Source organism: Augochlora pura, chromosome 5 (assembly GCF_028453695.1).
Source record: "Augochlora pura isolate Apur16 chromosome 5, APUR_v2.2.1, whole genome shotgun sequence".
NCBI lineage: Eukaryota > Metazoa > Arthropoda > Insecta > Hymenoptera > Halictidae > Augochlora > Augochlora pura.
In genome coordinates this window covers 6,158,438-6,180,863 of record NC_135776.1, presented here as the reverse complement: position 1 = coordinate 6,180,863, position 22,426 = coordinate 6,158,438, and the positions used below count along the sequence as shown (strand labels likewise).

At 35.3% G+C, this 22,426-nt stretch overlaps 2 protein-coding genes and 1 long non-coding RNA gene across 4 annotated transcripts; 1 reads left to right on the top strand and 2 right to left on the bottom strand.

The window, feature by feature from the left end:
- The first annotated feature begins 93 nt into the window (after window positions 1–93).
- Window positions 94–2,707, top strand: LOC144470580 (uncharacterized). Its single transcript, XR_013494148.1, has 2 exons — window positions 94–347; window positions 2,406–2,707. It is a non-coding gene; the product is annotated as an uncharacterized LOC144470580 (long non-coding RNA).
- LOC144470578 (progestin and adipoQ receptor family member 3) lies at window positions 1,454–14,030 on the bottom strand. Of its 2 annotated transcripts, none has more exons than XM_078181890.1 (8): window positions 13,803–14,030; window positions 8,395–8,572; window positions 4,819–5,000; window positions 4,550–4,706; window positions 3,554–3,706; window positions 2,479–2,758; window positions 1,965–2,132; window positions 1,454–1,831 (listed from the first exon to the last, which is right to left on the bottom strand). In XM_078181890.1, exons 2-7 carry the CDS (start codon window positions 8,539–8,541, stop codon window positions 1,990–1,992), a joined length of 1,062 nt encoding a protein of 353 aa, XP_078038016.1. In that variant the 5' UTR covers window positions 8,542–8,572; window positions 13,803–14,030; the 3' UTR covers window positions 1,454–1,831; window positions 1,965–1,989. The 2 variants fall into 2 exon arrangements, with proteins under 2 accessions (XP_078038016.1, XP_078038017.1); XM_078181891.1 differs by having other exon boundaries at window positions 1,454–1,763.
- Window positions 14,031–17,893: 3,863 nt separating this feature from the next.
- Eff (ubiquitin-conjugating enzyme E2 eff) lies at window positions 17,894–21,766 on the bottom strand. Its single transcript, XM_078181892.1, has 6 exons — window positions 21,466–21,766; window positions 19,771–19,834; window positions 19,571–19,602; window positions 18,928–19,005; window positions 18,747–18,852; window positions 17,894–18,629 (listed from the first exon to the last, which is right to left on the bottom strand). Exons 1-6 carry the CDS (start codon window positions 21,487–21,489, stop codon window positions 18,490–18,492), a joined length of 444 nt encoding a protein of 147 aa, XP_078038018.1. The 5' UTR covers window positions 21,490–21,766; the 3' UTR covers window positions 17,894–18,489.
- Window positions 21,767–22,426: the final 660 nt, after the last annotated feature.

The following is a 22,426-nucleotide window of genomic DNA, read 5'->3' as shown; positions in this document are numbered from 1 at the left end:
CATTGTTTCATATAAGGCAGAACAAGTTGCAAGAATTTGCGAACACCAATCTTTAACAATACGTACACTTTCTTGCAACTATGTGTTCCATGATTAACAATGGATTCTAAAAAAGCGAAAAAGGAGCGCAAATTATGATTAAATATTGTTTTCGACCGCGTCTGACTGTTTACGATATTCCACATTAAAAATTGCAGCTTGTGAGGTCATCTCTATCTGATAAGTAAATTGCAAACAATCATGCAACGAAAATACATCCGTAGAAGCAAGCAAACAATACGTTGAAATCATGCAAAATTAATGCATAAATGGTGCTAAATACGAGATAAAAGAAAATTCATGATATGGTGAGTTGAAACAATAATAAAATTTTGTAGTTTCGGCTTTGTTTGCGAATTACTAACAATTAAAATCTACCAATGACATCACCATCATTATCTCACGTATGATACGTCATTGTCCATGCGTCACTATTGGTACATCATCAATCGTCGTGTTTTGGTGGGAATTTGAAACGTAAACTAAAAGAAAGCTAAACTGCAGAATATAATTCCGTTACTTTTGTGTTTTGTTTTATACAATGAATATTATTCAACTGATTCCGAAATTTAATATTGTTTTACATAAGTTACAAGTTCCGATATCCTTTTATTTACTATAATTTACATTTAATATATTCAATTGTCTTTTCAGGACATTTTTTATACGAATTGATATTATTTATCCTAAAAATACAAATAATATTTATAATTTTTAATTACTGCCTCACATTTTGAGCCACATAACACGAAGCACGTGAACCGAATAATATTAAATGTGATGTCAAGTAAAAACGAAAATAAAAAATAGCAACTATACGCATTAATTAATCCATTAGTTTATGAAGATTTAGGCATAAACCATAATGTCGCTTTATACGAAGAACATATTCGAATTTTAGTAAAACTTTTTAAATGAGACAATGGAGGCGCACTTTGTGAATCGATTTTATTTAACAATGTCTAAAAACAATATTTCTTTACTCAGCAGTCTAAGTCAATCTATTTACAAGCCAGTATATTTTCGAAAGAATTCGTTGAAATGTATACAGGGAGTTCCAGCTGAAACATCTAATCGCTTTTCCTAACTGAGATCTAAAAAGATAAGCTTCGCTCTGGTTTACTAATTTCAGAGTCCGAGGTCATTGTAGGTCATACTGTAATCAACAAAGATAGCAATGAAGAAAAATCGACCTTAGATGGAACACCCTGTACATGACTTACATCTGTGTGTGTGTGTTAGTTGAGCTGAAGTAAATCTTAGTCACTTTCTAAATTATGAGAAAGAGTTAGACACGATTTGAAAATATAATTATTTCCTATTAGTATTGCAAACAAAAAATGGGAACAGAACGGTCTGCAGAGATCGTAGATTTGAAAAATGAGCAGGAGAAGAGGTGATACAATAATAGGAATAGGAAACATAATAAATCTATTCAAAGTTCATAAATACAAAATAAATAAACATTATGAACGCCAGGACAACAGAGATATCATCGAACAACGGTGTTTGATGTTGTTACTTTCTTTTTTTAAATAAGTTTCACGTTAATTAAAACACTGTCTCGAACTAGATCACTCGCTGCTGGACGTACGCCCATAATGGATTGTCCATTGCGCAAGTTGTTTTGCTTTCGGTAGCAGAAAACTGTGGATTGTTGTTGTATCCTGACGACCAAACATTGAATTCCATAGCGCAAGCACATTCCATGAGAAAACCAGGTGCTGAAATTTCAATTATGATATAACGTGACGCGACACATTACCTAACGGAAACATACTAAATGCCAGATCTGTAAATAAGATAGCAATTAAGTAGCGACCGTTATTCAGGTGTTCGTGCTTTCTTAATATATTTTGCGAATTTTTGTTTGTTATTAATTCGAGCATTCTGAATTTTTGTAGGAACAAGTTTTCATTACGTACCTGAATGGTCGTCAGACTCCGACTGTCATAATAATTTGATGTTGCTAGGGCAACCATGGTTCATTCTGTATTCCACGTAAAGCATGCCGGTGTTGTGCCAATAATACAGTGCCAACACTACTAATGCATGCCACCATTGATGAGACGAGCCGACGTAGTCCACCCATCCTGAAACGTTAACAAATTGCAATTAGTTGTCATGAGATTGCTAAATTAGATTCAGTTTTCATTCGTGGAACTGCAACAGAAATCCATTTCTTACAGTAAATTTTATCAGAATGTAAAATGACATTTTAGATTGGCAACATATTAACCATAGAGACATATGCAAGAATTTTTGTTCATATTCATAGAACGATATTTATATAAATTTTGCAATTTTAGAATTTTTAGTCATTTATTTTCGCAAGATTCTAAATGATGCTGTTTTTGCTGTTGCAGTTTCGCATTGTACAATACGGTCTCCAGCTGAAACTATAGGTACAATGAGGCGTATTGAAAGTCGAGTGATTACCTGGACAAAAGCGTTCCGGTATTTTGCTCAAATAAATAACAAACGCTCCGCCGCTAATGACATACATCCCTAGTACCCTTGGAAGTAACATTCTAACGATCGGGTTTTCCATGCCGCCCATTGCGATACTCCAATGCAGCGTTGGCAGGACTCCATAAGCCGCCCAAGCGACAAATACGACTAGCTTAACATTCCCGTTAACGTTCAATTTTGGTATTTGAAGTATCATCGCGAACACGAAAATCGCCAGCACTGTTATCAAGTAGAACCTCTGCAATTCCTATAAGAAAACAATCAATTGGTTTTACGAGCTTGAAACGATTCAGAAGCTAATTAACCCTTTGCACTCGATCGGCGACTTTAAGACAACGCTAATAATAGCTTTCAAAATAATTATCACATTGCTACATCTGTCTGTAATAAAAATGTGTTAGAAATGTAATTCTATGAGCAAATAAGCTGAGTCTTATATGCATAAATTGCATCAAATTATTATAAAGCGACAAGAAGTTAAAATAGCTTCGAGCGCAAAGGCTTAACAATGTGGACTGTATTATGAGATCGAACTGCACTTTTTTTTTTAATTTTTGAAAGAAATTCGCCGCGTGAAATGTATCATGATTGAACTACAAATGTGGTGATGAATCTTTTGATGAATAATAATTCAATCTAACGTTATATAACGAAAGGCAATCTTCGATAAAATTAATTTAATTATACTGTTTCACTCTGCGAATTGGTTTCAAAAAATGTGCGTAAATACCGGTAGCCGTGATTAAAGAAAAGGCATAGCAATGCGTACACGAACTGACAGTAATGTATGTGGTAATTAAATGACGGTTTATTCAAATGAGAATGTTTAAAATATGACAGTCCAGCTGATTTGTAATTTTAAAGTGACGCGGTGACGTTCGAAATAAACTATTCAGAAACGAATGATAAGTTAACGGATATATCGGAAAATACGGTTATATTGTCGATGCCAGCCCTGAAACTGCGTATCAGTTGAAGTTCATTAACGATGTCTATACTGTTAATATTAATCAGATCGCGAATAATATGCGATTTTTTTCACCTTGTGACACCAAAACGCGTAATACACTCCAGACATGTATATCGACAGAAGGCTCAAAGCGATGCCGAAGAGATCGAACGAAAGGAAACACCAGTAATCCTTCTCGCTTCGACAGGAAAAGGTGTGATACACCGACGATAATATCATGCATGCCTAAAACAATGAAATTTTGTCTTCACTGAAGTTCATTTATCGTTCTGTTTAACAAAGTTCTAATTTTAATCTCCGAGGTTCTACTTCTAATTTTTTAAAATTCTAATACTCATTTTTCAAGTTCCACTACTCCAAATATTATTTTCAGCATTCAAAGTTTTAACTTCAATGTTTGAAGTTTAAACTTCAATGTTTAAAGTTGCAACTTTATTTCTGAAAGTTTAATTTTGATTTTCAAAGTACTACTTTTAACTTCTCAAATTCTAATTTGCAAATTTAAAGGGGTATTCTGGTTTTGAACCTTTAAAAAAACTATCTTTTTTTCATCTTTTCAAAGCATAAGTTTTCCAGAACACAAGTGGAAAGTTTGTTTAAATTTATAAAAGTATGAGAATTATAAATGTTTGCAGTTAGTATACATCTAAAAGAGAAACTTTAACATATATCACGGTTGATACGATTTCACGTATCCTAGTTGATCAGCTGACTTGAAAATAGAGCATCTTCAGTAGACGTTCCGTGACAGCATTAATCAACGTTCTCAACATTTATCACTTCTTTCCGTGCACTTTTAACGTGTTAAAGACAACGAAATATTTCAAAAACGAATCATATATCAATTAGAAATCTTGTTTCATTAATTAAATTTTTAAATACCATTTGCCAATATAATTGTAATACAAAAATTACAATGTAGTCCTTTCAAAAATATTCCTAAAAATTGTTTAGAAAACGGCATTATAGACTAGAATACCCCCTCAAACGAGACACTACAATTGAGCGTTTGATAATCTACAAATAAAAAGTCTACGAGCTAGCATAGTTAAGCCAATGTGCGTTTACCTGAAAACAGATTAATAAAAGAGCTACGATAACTTTATCGCCCATCGGGGCGTGGATGTTCAGTAGACAAAGATCGTATAGCGTCAAACCAAGGAATAACATCCAACCAAATATGTGGCTCCATATATTTACTGTTTCATTCGTCCACCAAAATATACTGAAATAAACAATCGTTGAATGCTTACGAACGAAAAATCATATGTGGAAATAAGGATGTCGGCGACGATCGAGAAAAGAATGTCGATGACGATGATCGCGTTTCAACAAACCTTTCCAAACATAATTTCGTGGTCAGGTATCCTCGGTATCCTCTCAAAATGTAAGGATTATGTTGAAGATACTCCGGCGCCTCGGCGTAACAAAGCAGACGCCGCATTTTCTCTTCATCTTGAGTCGTTACTTTACCTTTGATGGGCGACTCTTCCAATTTCTTGGATGATCTCCGGTATACCTGCGGGAGAATCACGGATATCAGTCTTTTCTATTAAATGAATTATTTTCAGAAAATTGCCGTCTAGGCTTTGAGATGTTGAAAGCTGAAAGTATACATTAGTCAAGTGAAATGGAATAGCTGGATTAGCAGTCTTTAGATGATAATAGCACGTATCTTATATTTACAACATTGTTATCACCTTATTAGAATAATTTTTATTTCAAGGTAATAAGTTCGATCTTTAAATATAGATAAGTTAGACTGATAATGGATAGTTAAAGTGGAATAGATAATAACTGCAATTTTAAGTGCTTTAGTGCGTGATAACATCTAATTTGTGCCGAAATTCTGTACATGGGGGCATTAGGTTGAAAATGTATAGTTAAAATCAAATAGGATACTAGAAAATATAAGCTAGGTATCAATGAACAATTTATTTCGAATTCACAACATTTTCTAATGCTGTGGTGTAAGACATTTTTAACTCATCAAATCTTCGATTGGAAACAAATAATATAATAAAGTAATTAAAAGTTTGAAGGCACAATTTAAAATTTGTAAATACTAGAAATTTCATAGAATAGAGAATAATATAAATGATCGAAAGAAGAAGTTATTTCTCGTGAGAACAGTCGTGAAAAATGATAACAATTTAATGAAACTGTTATAAAGATAACTATCTAGATCTAGATCTTTACTGCCGATAAAATCGACTTTGGATGTTCGTCAGCAACGAGCACATTTGCATTTCGAAGGAAGGAGATATAGTAATTCATGAGCAGTCACGTTAGCTCATACTTATTCAATAGAACGCGTACCTTGGGAATTCTTAAATCCCTTTGTTTAAACACAAAGGCTCGTGAAATAATTTCATTCTATAATTTTAGCCTTAATCTCCCACGAAAAATCATTTATTACCGATTGCGTTATAAATATTTAGGCTATACAATAAATGTTTAATTATAAATCGTCTGGCAGGTGGGAACGAATTGGGATACTTATTTATATCGTCGTGTCAATCACAGCCAACTGCAACTTGCTAATTTGATTATGATATTAAAGTCATATCAATTGAAAAATTTGACACTGATTGATTATATTGTGTCCATAATGATTTGTTAAAAAATCACGTTTATTTTCTAAATTGTTCGAGCTCATTTCTTGGCTTATTTATTATTATGCACTTCCCAATTATTTCATAGTTTAGTTATTATTATACAGTTCCTAGTGATTGATTCCGAATTTATTAATTACTATATTCCTAAATCGTTTGAATGAAACCAATATTTTCTTTGAATTTTTCAAATATTAATGTTCGAATAGATCTGATAGATTTTCCATATACTAATGTTTAACGTAATTCCATAGCTTATTCATTACTCGTTGATTCGATGCATTTATGATAAACATAACTGTGCGAGATAATAGTGCAATTAGCTGGTGCGAAACAATCGAGATCAGAGACAATGTTATCCGAAACAGATCGTGTTTTGTGAACGTCGTCTTCCTGAATATTTGATTGGCGCTGCGTCTGCGGGTTTGCTGATCAGGTCAATTAGAATTCCATCATACGAGAGGCTTCAGTGAAGGTGTAACACCTATCTCGAGATACGAAAGCTGTTAAAGTGGGGCACAACGGGACTCGCCTTTCATCTCAGTATGTCAAGTTTATACGATGGGCTTTCTTCTTCTTCTTCTCTTTCGCATCTTTCGCCAGCGAAATCAAGTTGTTACTTCCGGTTGCTGGGTTCAGGCACACAGGCCGCTGCTATCCACAGATGCAGTAAATTCTCACCTACTGTCCCACTGCTTATAAATAAAAGTAGACAATTTAATAAGAGGAGATGCGAGATCGTTTTTATAATTGTTAACAATCAACAACCATAAAATTGAGCCCTTTATCTCCTCTTCTCAAATTATCCATTTTTGTTTATAAGTTAAGGGACAATTGCAGAGAATTTACTATTCAACTCGCATAATCGCGGGGACATAACAGCTTTCTATTCTCTGGATTAAATTCTAATCTATTCTAATTATTAATAGTGCAGTGCAAAAGTACTTTAATTTGCAGACATTTTACTGCAATTTTCTTTATTGCAAGATGTGAAACACGAGTACGTCGACGCAGGCGCATTTGCATACGCTTGACATAGAGACCATTAATTAAAACGTGAATAAAGACCTCGCACGTAGGAAATAGAAATTGATATTTGCTACAACGAATTTTAATTTCCTACACGTGTCTGGTCCCCACGTGGTCGTTAAATCTATACACGTATCTATTTATAATTCTTTCTTGCAAAAACAATAATAGATTTTTCATATAAATTTAAATTGACTGATTTTCCAGAAACGCTGGATGAAATTGTAATTCACAAGAAATTCCAGAGTACGCTAATTATATGTTGCATGAACGTTGAATAAAATAGAGAACAATTTGCATTCGTTCAAAAAGCTTGGAAAATTAGGTAGAATAAATCTGCCAGTATTCTGAACCTGCATTCTTAATTGGCGGAAATGTGGTTTCACAATTAGTCACACTGTAGTTATCTACCCTCGTTAGGTGCTTGTTTTAGATTACTGCAAAATTTTTCCGTGTTTAAATACCGGTCGAACAACATTCGTGTATATTTCCGTAACTATTCTTGCGTTATTTTTACTTGGACGCACTGATAAGACATTCTTACGCTTGAACAATTTCCGACCTCGTTATATAAATAAACTAATTAATTCAATTTTTAATTCTGAGAATAATGAAAGTTTCTAATAAACAATGGGATATCAAAGATTCATAAATAATATAAAATTTAATGGTTAATATTATTAAATTTATTAAATACTGTTAAAAGTATATTGAAATTTAATAGACACTATCATAAAATTATATTAAATTTCTATGAGTGCTATAGTAATATATTAAGATTCTATAGACACTATAATATTATATTAAAATTATATAAATTCTATAAAGTTACGTTAGAACTTTATAATTACTATAAAATTGTGTCGGCATTTACTAACGCGTATAAATCGTATGTAACAACGTTAATGAATATTAATACGGAAACTTCCACCAGTCTTCCTAAATTGTAGAAATTAGAAATTTTAATTCCACGGTAACCAAGCGACAAGAACGGGGAGAAGCGGAAACGGCGATCAACCTAGATACTCATAAATGCAAGCCGACAATTTTTCAGAAAGACTAACTCGAAACAACGAGCACGCGGATGGAGAACAGAGGGGGGAGAACCATCGCCGTGTGATCTAACAACAATTATGCTCCGCCCCGCTGAGTGAAAGTTCGGACAGCCGTATGATTTTTCGTGAAAAACGTCGATGTTCTCCGGTTTCGTTTCCGGTAAGAAAAGATCGGAAACACCGGTTGTCCGATCGGTATCGGACGGCAATTTACCTCGCCGGTAAGCAGCTTGATCGTCTCCTGCGCGAACTCGGCCGTCGCCTGTATCTCGTGGTTATTGTTGCACGGCTGGTCGTCATCGTCGGTCTTCTTTTCTTTCTGTTCGGACACTTCTTCGACCCCCGCCAGTAATTTCATCATTGGAGAAACTAGTCACTCGCGGGCAGTCACTCTGCGAACAGAAAAAAAAATTAGAATGTAGGCGAGATCTGCGTGCCACGGTTTCCCTTATTTTATGCGTCGCGGTGAGATTCGGCGGTACTTTGTTGCAAATGAAAGTCGCGGACAATGGGTTTCCGAAGAAATTTGTGGAAAGTGCAGTTGGTTCTTTTACGCATTTCAACGTTTCGTGTCGCTTCTTCCGATCGCTAGAATTGGCTGATTTTCTAATGGAATTTAATCACACTTTGCTAAAAAGTCGGAGATCTTTTATGAATCGTTGGAAAGACGTTCGATATGTTATAGTTCGCGGAACAATTTTTGTAAGCGTTAGAAAACTGCAAATTTTATTGCTGAATTTACGACGACGTTCGATGGTACTGTTTCTGAAAGCCAGAGCAATTTTTGTATGTATTGCGAAACTACGAAGTAGATTGTTAAATTCAATCTTTTAAATAATTATTTTTATTAATCATCGATTGGATGCAACGGGCAGGAAGCAATAATTTCTTGTTCCTGAACAAAATGTTCAGAGTTTTATTGGATAGATTTCAGCGAAGATATTTGTAAGAGAAGTTCGCGTACTTATACATCTATAAGTAAAGTATGTCGGCACGTCCTTTGCGCAGGTTTGGATCTGCAGATTGACACAATTCCTCATCTTCGATTACTGCGGATTTTCTGCCCTTATGGCAGTACACGATCTTCTAAAACCCAGTGCAGCAGAACATTCTAAATATTTCTGTGTTTTTCATATCTTAAGTTATTCTACCAATATCTATATCTGTATAAAAATTCGCGGTCTGTCGATTTACAATTAAATACCTCATAATTGTTCAGTTCTTGAAGATTAAAATGCATTTTGATGCATTTCATTAAGAGAATATTTCTTGAGATAATTCCAGTGCATCTGATTACATTTCATTATGGAAATGTATTCTTGGAACGCCATAAATGCATTTTACTGCATTTCCTTATCAGAAAGTACTTTTTGGACATTAAAAATGCATTTTATTGCATCCACTTGTTAGAACGTTTCTTTTGGACATTTCAAGTGCATCTCGTTATGTTTCCGTATTAGTATATGTATCTCGAATATTTTCGATGCTTTTTATTGTCTTTTGCAGGACATTTTCTAATCTTTGTTCGTAAATAAATGACAAATAGCAGCGTTGTGTAACGTGAAGCATTGATACCTGTTCAACTGTTTTACGATGACCGGCATAATTCTTTTAATAATGGTCAGTTTTTTGCTCCGATGGCATAATCTAGTACGTGAAAGAACAGTAAAAACTAACGGAAATTACTTTGTTCCTTATTTGAATCATGCTTATCTAATGAGAGGATTTTCCACTCGTTTTTGATTGTTACTATTAACGATTCTTTCTTCAACATTAATCATTAATTAATGACATTAATTTACATTTAAACTACATTCGATTCTACGTTCCGTCTAAAATTGTAAACGGAGTTCTAATCGATAAAGATAATCAAAAAATGTATCATTCGACTGTCGCGAAAATCAACAAAATCGACTTTATCGATTCGTACTAAAAGTGTTATCGTTTAATCATTATTCAGAATCGACGATAGCAACTCCCGCATAAATAAAACAACACTACAATGTTGAATAAAAATACAATTCAATAATTCCCCCAAAGAAACGTCTTTAAAAAAATTTCATATTTTTTACTTTTATTTCAAATAAGGTATACTTAGATCTGAAAGAGTGAAATAAACAATTTTTCACTATCATCCCATCGAACTGAAAAGCGCAAGTTCCACGGAAACCGGTGACGATAATATGCAACAAAAATGAAGCAACCATCGGCGACAGGTACTCGCTCGTTATTTGCAATGTGAATTCCTTGTCAAAAGGAACAAGTTAATCATCTCGACAGCATAACGCAGTGAAAAAAAGACACGCAGTCGCGCCGACGACGTTCTCCTTTGTTCAGCGATGCTGGACGCCGCTATTCCGGCGAAACATGTCCGCGCGAAAACGAAAAGCCATTCGCGCCTGGACGAAACGCTTCTGGACGGAAATTCTTCGTGTCGCGAAATATAGGCTCGCTTTTTCTGCGATCGCATAATCACCACGGCCGTTCGCTTACTTGCAGAACAGTCTGTTCACTCTCTCTCCGTGCGATGAACGATCTTTCGCGTTTAATCTACGAGAAAGTTGAAGCCGCTCTTCGGAACCTGTTGTTGGTACGGCGTGGTTCACCACCGAAGAAAAGTATGGCAAACGTGCTCTCTACTATCGTCGGGAAGCAAGTTGCTAGTCCAGGGATTTTTACGGCGCCGGGGAAAACGCTGGGATCGCGACGTCGCGTTTTGCGCGCGTAAAACGGCACTCTCGCGCCGCCATTGCGTTCGCATCCTGCCGCGGCTGCCCCCTTTTGCATATGAAATTCGACTTTCTTAATTTTCAAGTGCACACGGACGTGATTTTCTTAGTTCATTCAGCGACTTTTGCTATGTCGAATTAGAACTCAAGTGCTCGTTATCTCTCAATACGAGCGAAACGAGATTCGCTTAAGTTGTCCGACATGTTCACGCGCTGATAATTGCTCAATTGAATTCCCATGAAGTCAACGAAATTAACCAGAAAGCCAATATGTCTCATAACGGATGACATTGAAATTCTTTCGCAACCGGAACGTTTCTGTCAAATGCAGTTCGTTGGAATATAGAGAGTGTCCCAAAAGTCTGAGGGAAAACTGTCGTTAACGAGTTATTGTTTAAAAGAATTCGCAACAAAGTATCAAACCATACAAAAGAATACTGTCGTGTCCTAATCGATCGATTCGTCGAAAATTAATTGAACTGACAGCGTTGTTTTTAGACGCTTTTACGTGTTATCTATGAATAATGGCGTGGAACGTTATTGAGCGTTTGACACCGCGTACGTACGAGTACACGAGATGAGAAAAACAAGAAAATGAACAAAAACTGGCTACGGTTGCAACACGCATCGGCTAGGAATGCATAAAATGAGCAGTTTAAATGCACGACGGTAATTTGCGGCCTCGTGTCGACAAACTTATTACCCCGTTGTTGCCCGGAATAATTCATAACTCGTAATTGAGGAACCACGGTGCAATATTCGCGTGAAAGTACAAGTCGCCGAACTTGACATTTCGCGAGTGACTGTGTTACGAACTATCAATTTTCGAGTGGAAACAGCTGCTAGTGACGGCCGAGTGAAATTTTATTGCTACCTCCGCATCTCTAAATCTATTGGTTTGGAACTTTCACTGAAAAATAATAAAACATATCTTCCTCTTAAGTATACACAACATTTATTACTATTATTATTATCATTATTATTATTATTACTATTATTATCTATCGTCTACTATGTACGGCTGATATGTTCAGTTAACAACAAAGCTTGTATGAAAGATAGTAAGAAATATAATATACCTTTTTATCTGATAATCTTCTCACCGATTGTTTTATTCAAAAACATGTTTACTCACTATCTATTGTTGTTTTAAATAATACAGAGTTACAAACAGATTTCTATGAAAGATGGTAGAAGATGAAAAATTAATAGATGTGAGTGCAATAGAATAATCTGTTATTTCAACATAATATACCTTCTTATCTGATATTCAGCGCTTTTTTTCCTAGTTTGCTAGTTTATGCAACTAGCCTGCCTTACAATTTTTCATTTGCCTTGTTAATACAAAGAAAAAGCCGATATGAAAATCAATAAAATGTTCTTGCACTCGGCAATGTTTTATTCATCGATTTATCCGACGATTCCAGTTTCTTGCCAGTCTCGGGAAAATTACTCAATCGTAACCAGTATTCGTTTTGTTGTTATTTAAACAATATAAAAACTGGTGGCATTGACAGTGAATTCCTGTTTTGAGTTCCCTGGTTTGCGCCGAGCATTCGAGTGCTCGCGATACGTATCATGTACACAGGAAATAATATTCGGTATCGTTAGCTGCTTTGACCAGAAATCATTTGCAAGGTAAGAGGAAGCAGGAAACGATTCTCTTGCATAATGCTGCCAGGGAAAGCGCGTAGAAAATTTAATTTATAAAAATACGGAATCGCTTCGTACGCGGAAGCTGTTCCTAAAAAGAGTCCATGACATGCCTCTATTTACGTTCCCTCCGATTTACGATTTTCTTTATTTAACAATTGACGATTGACCGCGGACTTTAATTGCATTTATGACTAAATTAAGCAAGCAAATTTCAAATGTTGAAGGGATTACGTGAAATCGAATAAAATATGGGATCAAGAGAGCCAAGATATTTCTATCTTGTTTATACTATTTTTAAGAACTTTGATTTTACATAAGGCTCCAATTATCAGTATATAAAACACTCATAATTTGCGAATAAACGAAAAGAGAGAATTTTTAGTCGACGATTTTCTTTCGAAACTCAAAAGACGAAAAAATAGAAAGAAAGTAGAAAGGAAGGAAAGTAGGACGCATTTTTCGTCAGATGGCTGGCATTAATTTTAAAATCGAGGCTAAAGATCGCTGACTGTAAAGAGCACTCTCCGCCGAAAAAGAAACCAAGCAAAGCTGTTAAAGAAAGCCGACACATTTTTTTCCAGCGCAAACGAACCCCGAATTCAAGAGCAGAGACTCCTCAGATAAAGTAACGCTCATAATCCGCGGAAAGAGAAGCTGTTGAACAAAGTGGTCAACGCGGAATAAGCAACGGATACTAATTCCTAACCCGGAGGAACGTTAACCGAAAAAGAAACCGAAAGAGAAAGGATCACCTACGTCGTTAGACCGCGGGCCTTTCTGCGAAACGATAATTTTCTCGATCGCAAGACAAACGCTAAACGAGCATAAATTTCTTGCTTGAACGATGTTAACAAAGTAAACATTTTTGGTTTCTTTTACATCCTCTCGCTGTTTTCCGTTTCGTTCATTTTCTCCGTGAACGCATAAGAAACCGGTGTCGCATCCAACAGAGAAAGAGAAGTGCGCAAAGTCCAGCTTCGAATGTGCATAATTTCGAGATCGTTAGACTGTCGAGCGAACTATAATTTCATCGTTATCGAACCAAACAATCGTACAATTGAATGATACAAAAACTCGCGAGAACAGTGTTTCAAAATGTCACGGATTATTCTGCGATGCAGTCGGCATGGATGCGGATTTTCGTGGGAATTTACAGCGCACACGTTGTGCGAAACACGTTACAAAAATCTTGACAGCGTGTTGACAGTATTTGATTTAGTTTGGCAGCGGTACGTACCACTTGGGTGCGACGTGTCGGTTCCAACGGTTCCAAAACAGCGAAACTGCGGTACGATTTCCGCGAGAACGGTTTTTTGAAAACGTCGCGGCGGCGGCACGGACAGGAAGTCGGTCGATCGGCGATCTATCGACTCATTTTCCCGACGGTCGCGTGTATTCACCAAGCGGAGTCACCTTGACGTCCTCGATCGCCGAACGTGCCGAGAACAGTACTGATACTGAATAAGCCGCATCGCGACCAGACTGTCCCAAGCGCCGCTCGATAGATCGAAACACGTCCTCGTACTACGGAGTAGCGATGGGTTCGAGAGCCATTCGCTTTTCATTTCCAACCGGGGAATCGGGCCACAAACTTGTTTTACATTCTTGTGAAATCACTCGTCTTTGTTTGTAAGCGAGACTTTTTAGCTGATCACATGACAAATCGTTCTACTCAAGTTTCATTACATTTCTCGTAATTTTAGTAACAATGCATTTGTTTGAATTCTTATAATTCAATATAGTGCAGTATGTATTATGTTGAATATCATTGAATTTTATAATTGAATATTTCGAAATTGTTTTCTCAATGTTCAGCTTGACACAAAATGATGAAGGTTTTTAGACAATTTGTTATCGAACATGTGTATTGTTCTCATACTAAGTTAATGAATTTCTATATTCAATTTCCCATTTTCATCGGAAACTATTCGACTCTGGCATTTCAAAAAATAATTGAAAGGTAAATAAAAAATAACCATTTTTAAATATCATTTTCTATTCTGGCGTAGAATTCACTTTTCTCAATTATTACTATCGCACATAGTTGTGTATTCCAAAAATGATTTTATACTCAGTAGGATTAGCATTGGAACCGAAGAACCGACAAAATGGTCGGTCTCAGACTACTCGTTTCACAATTATTCCAATTCTAAGCACACTTTTATAGAAAACTTTTACACGAATTAAAACAAAATCAAAATTAATGCGGTCCAACTGGTTTTATAATCAAATTTGCCACTTTTAATTAACACAAAAAATTATTGGTTAAATAAATGACCAGTTCTTTGTACTACCATCTTCATATTCTCTCAAGTTAAAATATGAATCGCAGAAATATGCTTCTACCAGTATTTTTTAATGTTTTTATCAAAGCAATCTACATAGCTTTTTTACGTCCAGTTAGCACGTAAAAGAAGCACTGTAAAGTAAGTCAACAACCGATTGACACAGTAAATATTGTTTTAACGGACCGTTTAAGGACTATTCCTGAAAACCGGATGTCTACGAGCCGAACTTTCTACTGCTTTCATTATAAGATCGCAGATAAGCGTAGGCATTCTTCGTTCCCTCCTACTTCGTAATAACTGGAGGACCCTGGAAAAGAAAACAGAGATTCTACGAAAACGAGACATCGGATTACATTGGTAACATCGATCTTAAACGAAACTTTATTACTGTCTGCAGATCAAGAATTCGTTACAATCACACAAGATGCAAGTCATACATTTTGCAACGGAATTTCGTAAGTAGGTTAAACGGTCATTGACGACCACCGCACACAGTTGTCCCTTCTGTATTTTTTCCCAAGACAAATCACGAGAACGTATTTCCTGAGATTTATACGGATCAATCGTTGCTTTTAAGTACTAAACGATCCCTAAATCAATCCATAGTGACCGTCTTTAACAAGTGAAAACAATCTATGAAAAGAACTGCTTAAACATTAAATTTCACGTGCGGATAGCGGTTGGTTCGGTTAGGCTTCTAATATGTCCTCTAGCGTTTTTCTTCGCGGCTTGTTCGTTCGATGGTACGCTCGCGTCTGTCGCTAGCCGCGATATTTCAGCAGATTCAGACAGAGTGTTAATAAACGTGGTAAAATACAGCGGTCAAGAGCAACTAGGGCGAAGGGAGGAAGAAGTCCGGCACTTTCACCGGCCCCTCTGTTATATCCAGCTCGACTTATGTCTCTACGTAGGTTACTCGTATAGCCCGTCGTCCTTCGTGAAAGTCTAACGAAGACGTGTAACCGCTCGGCATAAAATGACTTTTAACTGCCAGTCATCCGAAGTTTCTTAGCTTTTACCTGGGAATCGATTCAACGCTAAACTTTTACGCTCGCAATCGACCTGGCGATGATTTGACCTTACGGAGACTTTCTTAAAAATCAACGCTTGCTTATAAAAATCCTGCGTTCGAATCTACTCCGTGAATTATCGCACGGTATTGCCAGCCAATCGCACAACTTCTGTTTTTCTTTTCTTTTCTTTTTCTTTGTAGAACAGCCTAAGCTCATTGCATCCAATGCATTAGTACAAAAGTGCAGGTTGCAGATTACAAGTGATTGGAGACGCACGTCGCTTGTCATCATGTGGAATTTATTATATAAAGGGCTAATGCTAAAATGTACACAAGATACGTTATTAAAAATGTTCATTATTGCGATAGTAATAATTAATTACACATGAGTAGTTTTTCTTCCTCTAATCGAAGTGAACGATGATCATTTGTTCTCGGCATGCGTTTAATCGCCGCACGGTTTGCTCGTTTCTCACTTCGGTGGATTAATTAATATTACACAGCGATGATATACAGGCTCGTACGAGACAAAATCGACATTTAACAAGTGTGTGATACGCCGTCTTACATACTAATCGATTTGTCTTTTTTTTCTGTTTTCTAGGCTTCGTTTGTTCGCGCTCCGCGAGCTTCGCCATAATCGTTTCACCTAAGCACCGATCTTCATTTCAAAGATGCCCTCGCAAACGCGAAATGCTTTGTTGGTTTTTTTCTCCCGCATTTTTCTTTTAAACTCTTTTTGATTCCCTTCCTCGGTTCGCTTACTGTCTATTTAAGTGACCGCGTCGTTACGATGTCTCTCAATTAATTTGTATTCATTATCTAGATTCAGAAGCCGAAACAACATTGCTAGCACCGAACGACAGGTGGTGCATCGTTTTATTTCATTTTTTTTTTGTTTGTTTAAGTTACTTCTTTTTTAAACGAACTATAACCGACATACGATACATTGCTATATCGACAACGTAATTTCTCTCTCACTTTCGCTCTCTTTCTCTCTCTCTCTCTCTCATCGCGTTATCATAGAATGTAATTAGGTAGATTTAGGCGGAGTAGTCCTGAAATCTCACTGCGATCCTTTTCAGCCACAATATATATATATGTATATATATATTATAATTATATATATATGTATATATATGAAAAATATATAGCGTTGAGAAAACGTATCTTGGTATACTCGGAGAGTCTAAAGTTACTATATGTAAAACGGTTAGCCATTTTTGCTCGCGGTGGTAAAGGTCTTTGCAAAGATCGTAATAGTGTAGGTACGTATTTTTTGTTTTATATTGTGGTTGACAAGGAAACTTAAGACAAATTCTAAATAATAATCGTAATAATAATATTAATAATAATAATCGTAGTAATAATAATAATAATAATAAAAAGTTATCGCTTAAAGGAAAAATTTACACGCAAAACAATAGTAAACGCATTGATGCAAATAAAATATAGCGACAGGCGAATCATGGATTCGCAAGGTACGACGCATGACTTTGCTGATAATTATAAATGACGCATTAATATAAAACTGAAGTCGGAGGATTTTATAAATCCGTGTCCAAACTCCACGGCTCATCGAAACAATTCTTTTTACTTGTTCGAACGCGTTTCGCGTGATAATCCAAACAAAATGTAATGTCGCTCTCATCATTTATCGATAAATAGTGACATCGATGACTATAATAACTTCTTTCATAGTACGTGAACGAAGCCCGGGAGAATGTATAAATTCTCGAGGGCCGATAAGATATCGTGAATAACTTCTTTAATTAGTATAAACCCATGAACGGGTGGAGATACTCTACTCGCGGTTAGGTAAAGAACAATCTCCACGCTAGCAGCATAACTGTTTTTTTATCAGTGAATTTTCCAGTTTTTAGTGTATAGTCCGATTTATCGATGAACGATATATGCATAATTAAAACTACTACACACACACAGAGGAACCAAACCACAAAATTTCGAGTTACTCGTAGAATTTGTTAGATAGGTAAGGAATTTTAATAATTGAACAAAACATACAGGTATAGTTTCAGTAGTATTTATATATAGCCCAGTCTTACAAAAAAGTGACTGCATCGTTCCAAGGGACGGGCAAACATTGCTCACTTGCGTTTAAAACTAACAATTGGTGTGCTGTCAGTTCAAAGGTTTTCCATTTTTTTTCGTTTTCACTGAGAAAGTAGGTACATAATAATTACGGTATCATAAGCATATTATAATTAGAAATTAAACTATTAAATTCAAATACAAATCCTACTTTCACTCTCCTATATTTTACTTCCATTTTGTTTTTTTTTATTTATGAAAATCAAAGCGGACATATTTTCTGTTTTCTGTTTTTTCCTGATTTATATATATATAGTGTTATGTGACCACCTTTTAAAATTGCCTCAATTGCCATTGGGTGGCAACGTCTCAATATTCGCAGGCCTCTCAGGACGAAGGATAATTTCAGATCGACCACGTTTGTCTGAGCACTCTTCGATCCCAAGTACTGGCTTAAGTTTAAAAGTAGACGAGCCATAACTAATTTCAATCGGTGCTGATGCATAAGTGGCAATAGGCTGGGGCTGCTTGTTGGTGGTTTTTAGATGTTGAAGTCAACGGAGGTTGGCGCATCACATGGCATACTTGCGCGTCCATTCACGTGCCAATTCATTGTACTTCTCCCTGTCGGTTTTGTATAACCTTGCTATCTCTGGTACCAGAGGGTCGTCTGGATTTGGATCGCAGAGCAAAGAGCATATTGACAGTAACACTGAAAATAAACAAATTGCCTTCTATGAAACAAGTGCCTTAAATATTGTGCAGCTACTGTTCTGCTTTTTATATAATTCTTTCTTATAACGTCTATTATAAACGTAAATTTATATACCCTTTGATATGGTGAGTGCTGGGGACCATTGCGATCTTAAAATATCCAAACAAATACTTCCATTACTGTTTATATTTGGATGATAAATTCTAGTTGTAAAAGCAACCTGTAGAAATATACATAGAATTAATATAGTGTGAATACATATTTTACAGTAATATTTTCTACAATATTTACATACCTTAGGTGGTTTGAATGGGTAATCTGTGGGGAAGTGAATTGTAAGGAAAAATACTCCTCCTTGATATGGACTGTCAGGCTGAAAATAATATTTATTATTGAATTTTCCATTGAATCTTATCTCTGTTATACTGGTGCAATACAAACTTTTTTCATTTTTACAAGTTCATATTTTGCGTTAAAATAACCATTGAAACAAATGGAAACAATAGTGTTATACACATTATACTTAACAGTTTATTAAGCATTACAAAAAAAATAAATTGTAGAGACCATTAGATAATGCAACTATCAAAACAAGCATTCACAACAAAATGAAATGTGTGAAATAGAAAAGCATTGTAGATATTAACAGCAGTAAACTGATTTGTAAAATCTCCTGAATGATTGTTGCATTAAATAACACATGCATTATGAGACATTTTTGAAATAATAATATTACAGTTAATACAACATAAAGTTCATCACTTCAAAATTACCTTCGATGATCAGAGCAAAGGTGAAAATATTTGCAAATAACACTCACAAATTATATTTATACTTATATTTCTATGAACCTTTTAAAAAGCTTGTAGGTTTTAATTTATAAGTAAGAAGTTAATTAAATGATGAGAATCATAGATTGAAAATTAATATATACTCACTGGTCCCATAATAGTTGCCTGCCAGTGGAATACTGAAAGCAATTGTATAATTAAATAAGGAATATTTCATTATATGATCTTATAAGCATAAAGCATAATAGTGAGTTAGAACTAAAATTAGTATAAACAATTATAATGTGACCACATAAACTTTAATAGCATCATACACCTATAGACAGCTATTTAATGGGCTAACTTACAATCATCTCCTACAGGACCAGCAGAGCATTGTGCCGGTGGATCTCTTCCAAGGTCCTGAAGTTCCTAAAGAAGAAAACAAATTTGAATAAAAATGTGAAGTAAAGACTACATTATTTAAATTTGGAATTATTGCAATTAATACAAGTCTCAAATGCTTTATTGTTGCTTTGGATTTTCAATGCTTTTAATATTTTATCTACTGCATAAGACACAAACAACCATCTTTGTTTCACCATTATTATGACCATAAGATCACTATTGAGGGATATTATGAAATCAATTTATTTATTCATGAGCCTATTGTATTACAGGCTAATTGAAGTATCACCAAACGCATTGTTATAGTTATCATTAAGATTAAATAATGAATCACTAGAATTACTCTGTAGTTTTACTTTTTAGTATGATTCCTCTAATGAGAAAGAAGTTTCTAGAATAGATAAATGCCTATTAAGTGTGTTGCATCATAGTGGTTTAAGATTGCTACACATGTAGAGAATTTAATGAAGTTCAAAGTATTTAAAACACAGATCAATGAAGTTATATATAAGTTGTACATAATTGTGAATATTTTCATGTAACAATAAAGGTACAAAACATATCTCTATCTTACTGTTTGTAGTATACAACATGAAAACATAGCTTCATCTGATTCATCCATACATAAGACATATAAGGATATTACCCAAAAGTAAAGCAGCATTGTGAAAGTGTTACAGTAAAGAAATCGCATATCTTCAGAAATGTACAGTAAATAGATCTGCAATTTTATATTATAAGAACAATTGTTTACAAGTTGACTGCAGAACCAAGAATCATAATCATTAATACTAGAATTTACACAAATAATTGTGTGACCCGTACGAAGCAATCAACTTGTTAATCATCATAATGATAGTACTTAAAAGAACTAGCCAGAGTAAATGGATACATGTAATCATACACAGATACATGCAAGCTAACTGTATCATTGTATGCTGTATTGGAATAGAACAGGAATACAGCAGTTTTTATTATACAATGTGCCTGTTCGAAAGATGCTGCATTCAGAGCATTGAATTCCTTTGCCTTTCTGCTATGAATGGTGGTGAGACCGATGAGTAATATAACGAAGCCCGATCCCTGGCATGCATTAAATACAAATATATTGATCCTAAATAGTTGGATTTTTTTCGTGTAAACGTGTTTTTACAGTCACATGGTGGAAATCACGTTACATCTTGGTAGAGATACCAGTGATCATGTAGAAAATGGGGGGAGCCAACTCTTTCCATAAATGGAGTATGAATGCACTAATGAAATTTTCGTAATTTCTAAGTTATCTATAGCTTCATGCATAATATGTATATGTATAAAGATGTATGTAACGCACGGTTTTACGTTACTTCCGGTAATTTATCGGCTAGCCACTTAAAATTTTTTTAGAATTTCACTGTCACCTTAGATACATCCACTGGCACAAAGTGGCACTGTGCTGCGTGCGCAATGCACCGTCTCGAAGTAATTGCGTACGCGATTAAATCAAAGCACACTCGGAGAATGCAAAAAAATCGAGAAAAGCCAACATGATTTTCAATGCTGGCTCACATTGCTTCACTGCAAAATCGTTAAGGGCGTTCAACCGCATTCGGCACACATCACATCGACACCTGACTGTCTCTGTACAAAACGAACACCGCTGACCATCCACGTACCTTATTAATTCGTTTTAAAGCCATTTGATGAACTGTGTGTTGATATTAACTGGCTGAAAACCAGACAGCGATAGCCGCTAGCCGAAGATCTTTGATTAGGGATTGCAAGATGGCTGCCTTCTAAACGTAGTCCCTACCGCGCTCGTCAAACCAACTACCATAAAGTATTCTTTCGGTTATTCTTCGGGTAGTCAAGCTAGTTACTTTTGATTCTGGACACGACGATTTTACACGTTGAATTTTATCACGTAAACACTCAAGAGAAAACAACTATTTCCACGCATTCTTTTCAATCTTATATCGTGAAATCAAGACAGAGTCACTGCGGATTTCCTTTTATTGGCAACTAGTGAATTTTTGACATTATACCGTGGCTCGTCGATAGATGTCGCGATGAAGTGTATAAAAGCGATTCGTCAATTGCATGTGATTGAAACAGATTGTATTTGTATTTCATTGTACACGTTATCTATATGCATGAATTTATGCATTTTTTCATTCAACGATGACCGAATGAATTTCAAATATCGGCAAACCATTTTCATTCATTTCATAAGGATTTAACTTAAAGAAGCCAACTTAACGTATATAACTGTAACAAAATTTATGTCATGAAGTCGTATAAGAAATGTTCGAAGTGAATAATCCTTAAAAAAGATGTACGAAATTCGTAATAAACTCATAGATTTTATGGCCTCAGACAAAATATATCTGCCTATATTAAGGTTTGCTAATCGAACTGAAGACTCTGAATTCAAGGTTACTTGAAGGTCACAGGTTGAGTTAGTTTTAACGTAATCTACAACTCTATGAAACTTGAAATATATGGTTTTATTCAAAGAATTCAAGATCGCTTTCATTTTAATTAAAAAATAGTAAAGACCCACTACTTTTCGTTCAAAATACTTGTCTCTATCAGGTTATCGGAGGTACCTGAAAAATGGCGGTTAATCTTTAGAGG

Excerpts from the sequence above, each read along its gene's own strand:
- Eff (XM_078181892.1), bottom strand. The coding sequence starts at position 21,489 with ATGGCTTTAAAACGAATTAATAAG. Across the intron at positions 19,603-19,770 it reads TGGTCCTGTAGGAGATGATT|TATTCCACTGGCAGGCAACT; the intron begins GTAAGTTAGCCC and ends AATTGCTTTCAG. Across the intron at positions 18,630-18,746 it reads AGCACTCACCATATCAAAGG|TGTTACTGTCAATATGCTCT; the intron begins GTATATAAATTT and ends GTTTATTTTCAG.
- LOC144470578 (XM_078181890.1), bottom strand. The coding sequence starts at position 8,541 with ATGATGAAATTACTGGCGGGGGTCGAAGAAGTGTCCGAACAGAAAGAA. Across the intron at positions 3,707-4,549 it reads TTTTATTAATCTGTTTTCAG|GCATGCATGATATTATCGTC; the intron begins GTAAACGCACAT and ends TCATTGTTTTAG. Across the intron at positions 2,759-3,553 it reads ACGCGTTTTGGTGTCACAAG|GAATTGCAGAGGTTCTACTT; the intron begins GTGAAAAAAATC and ends GTTTTCTTATAG.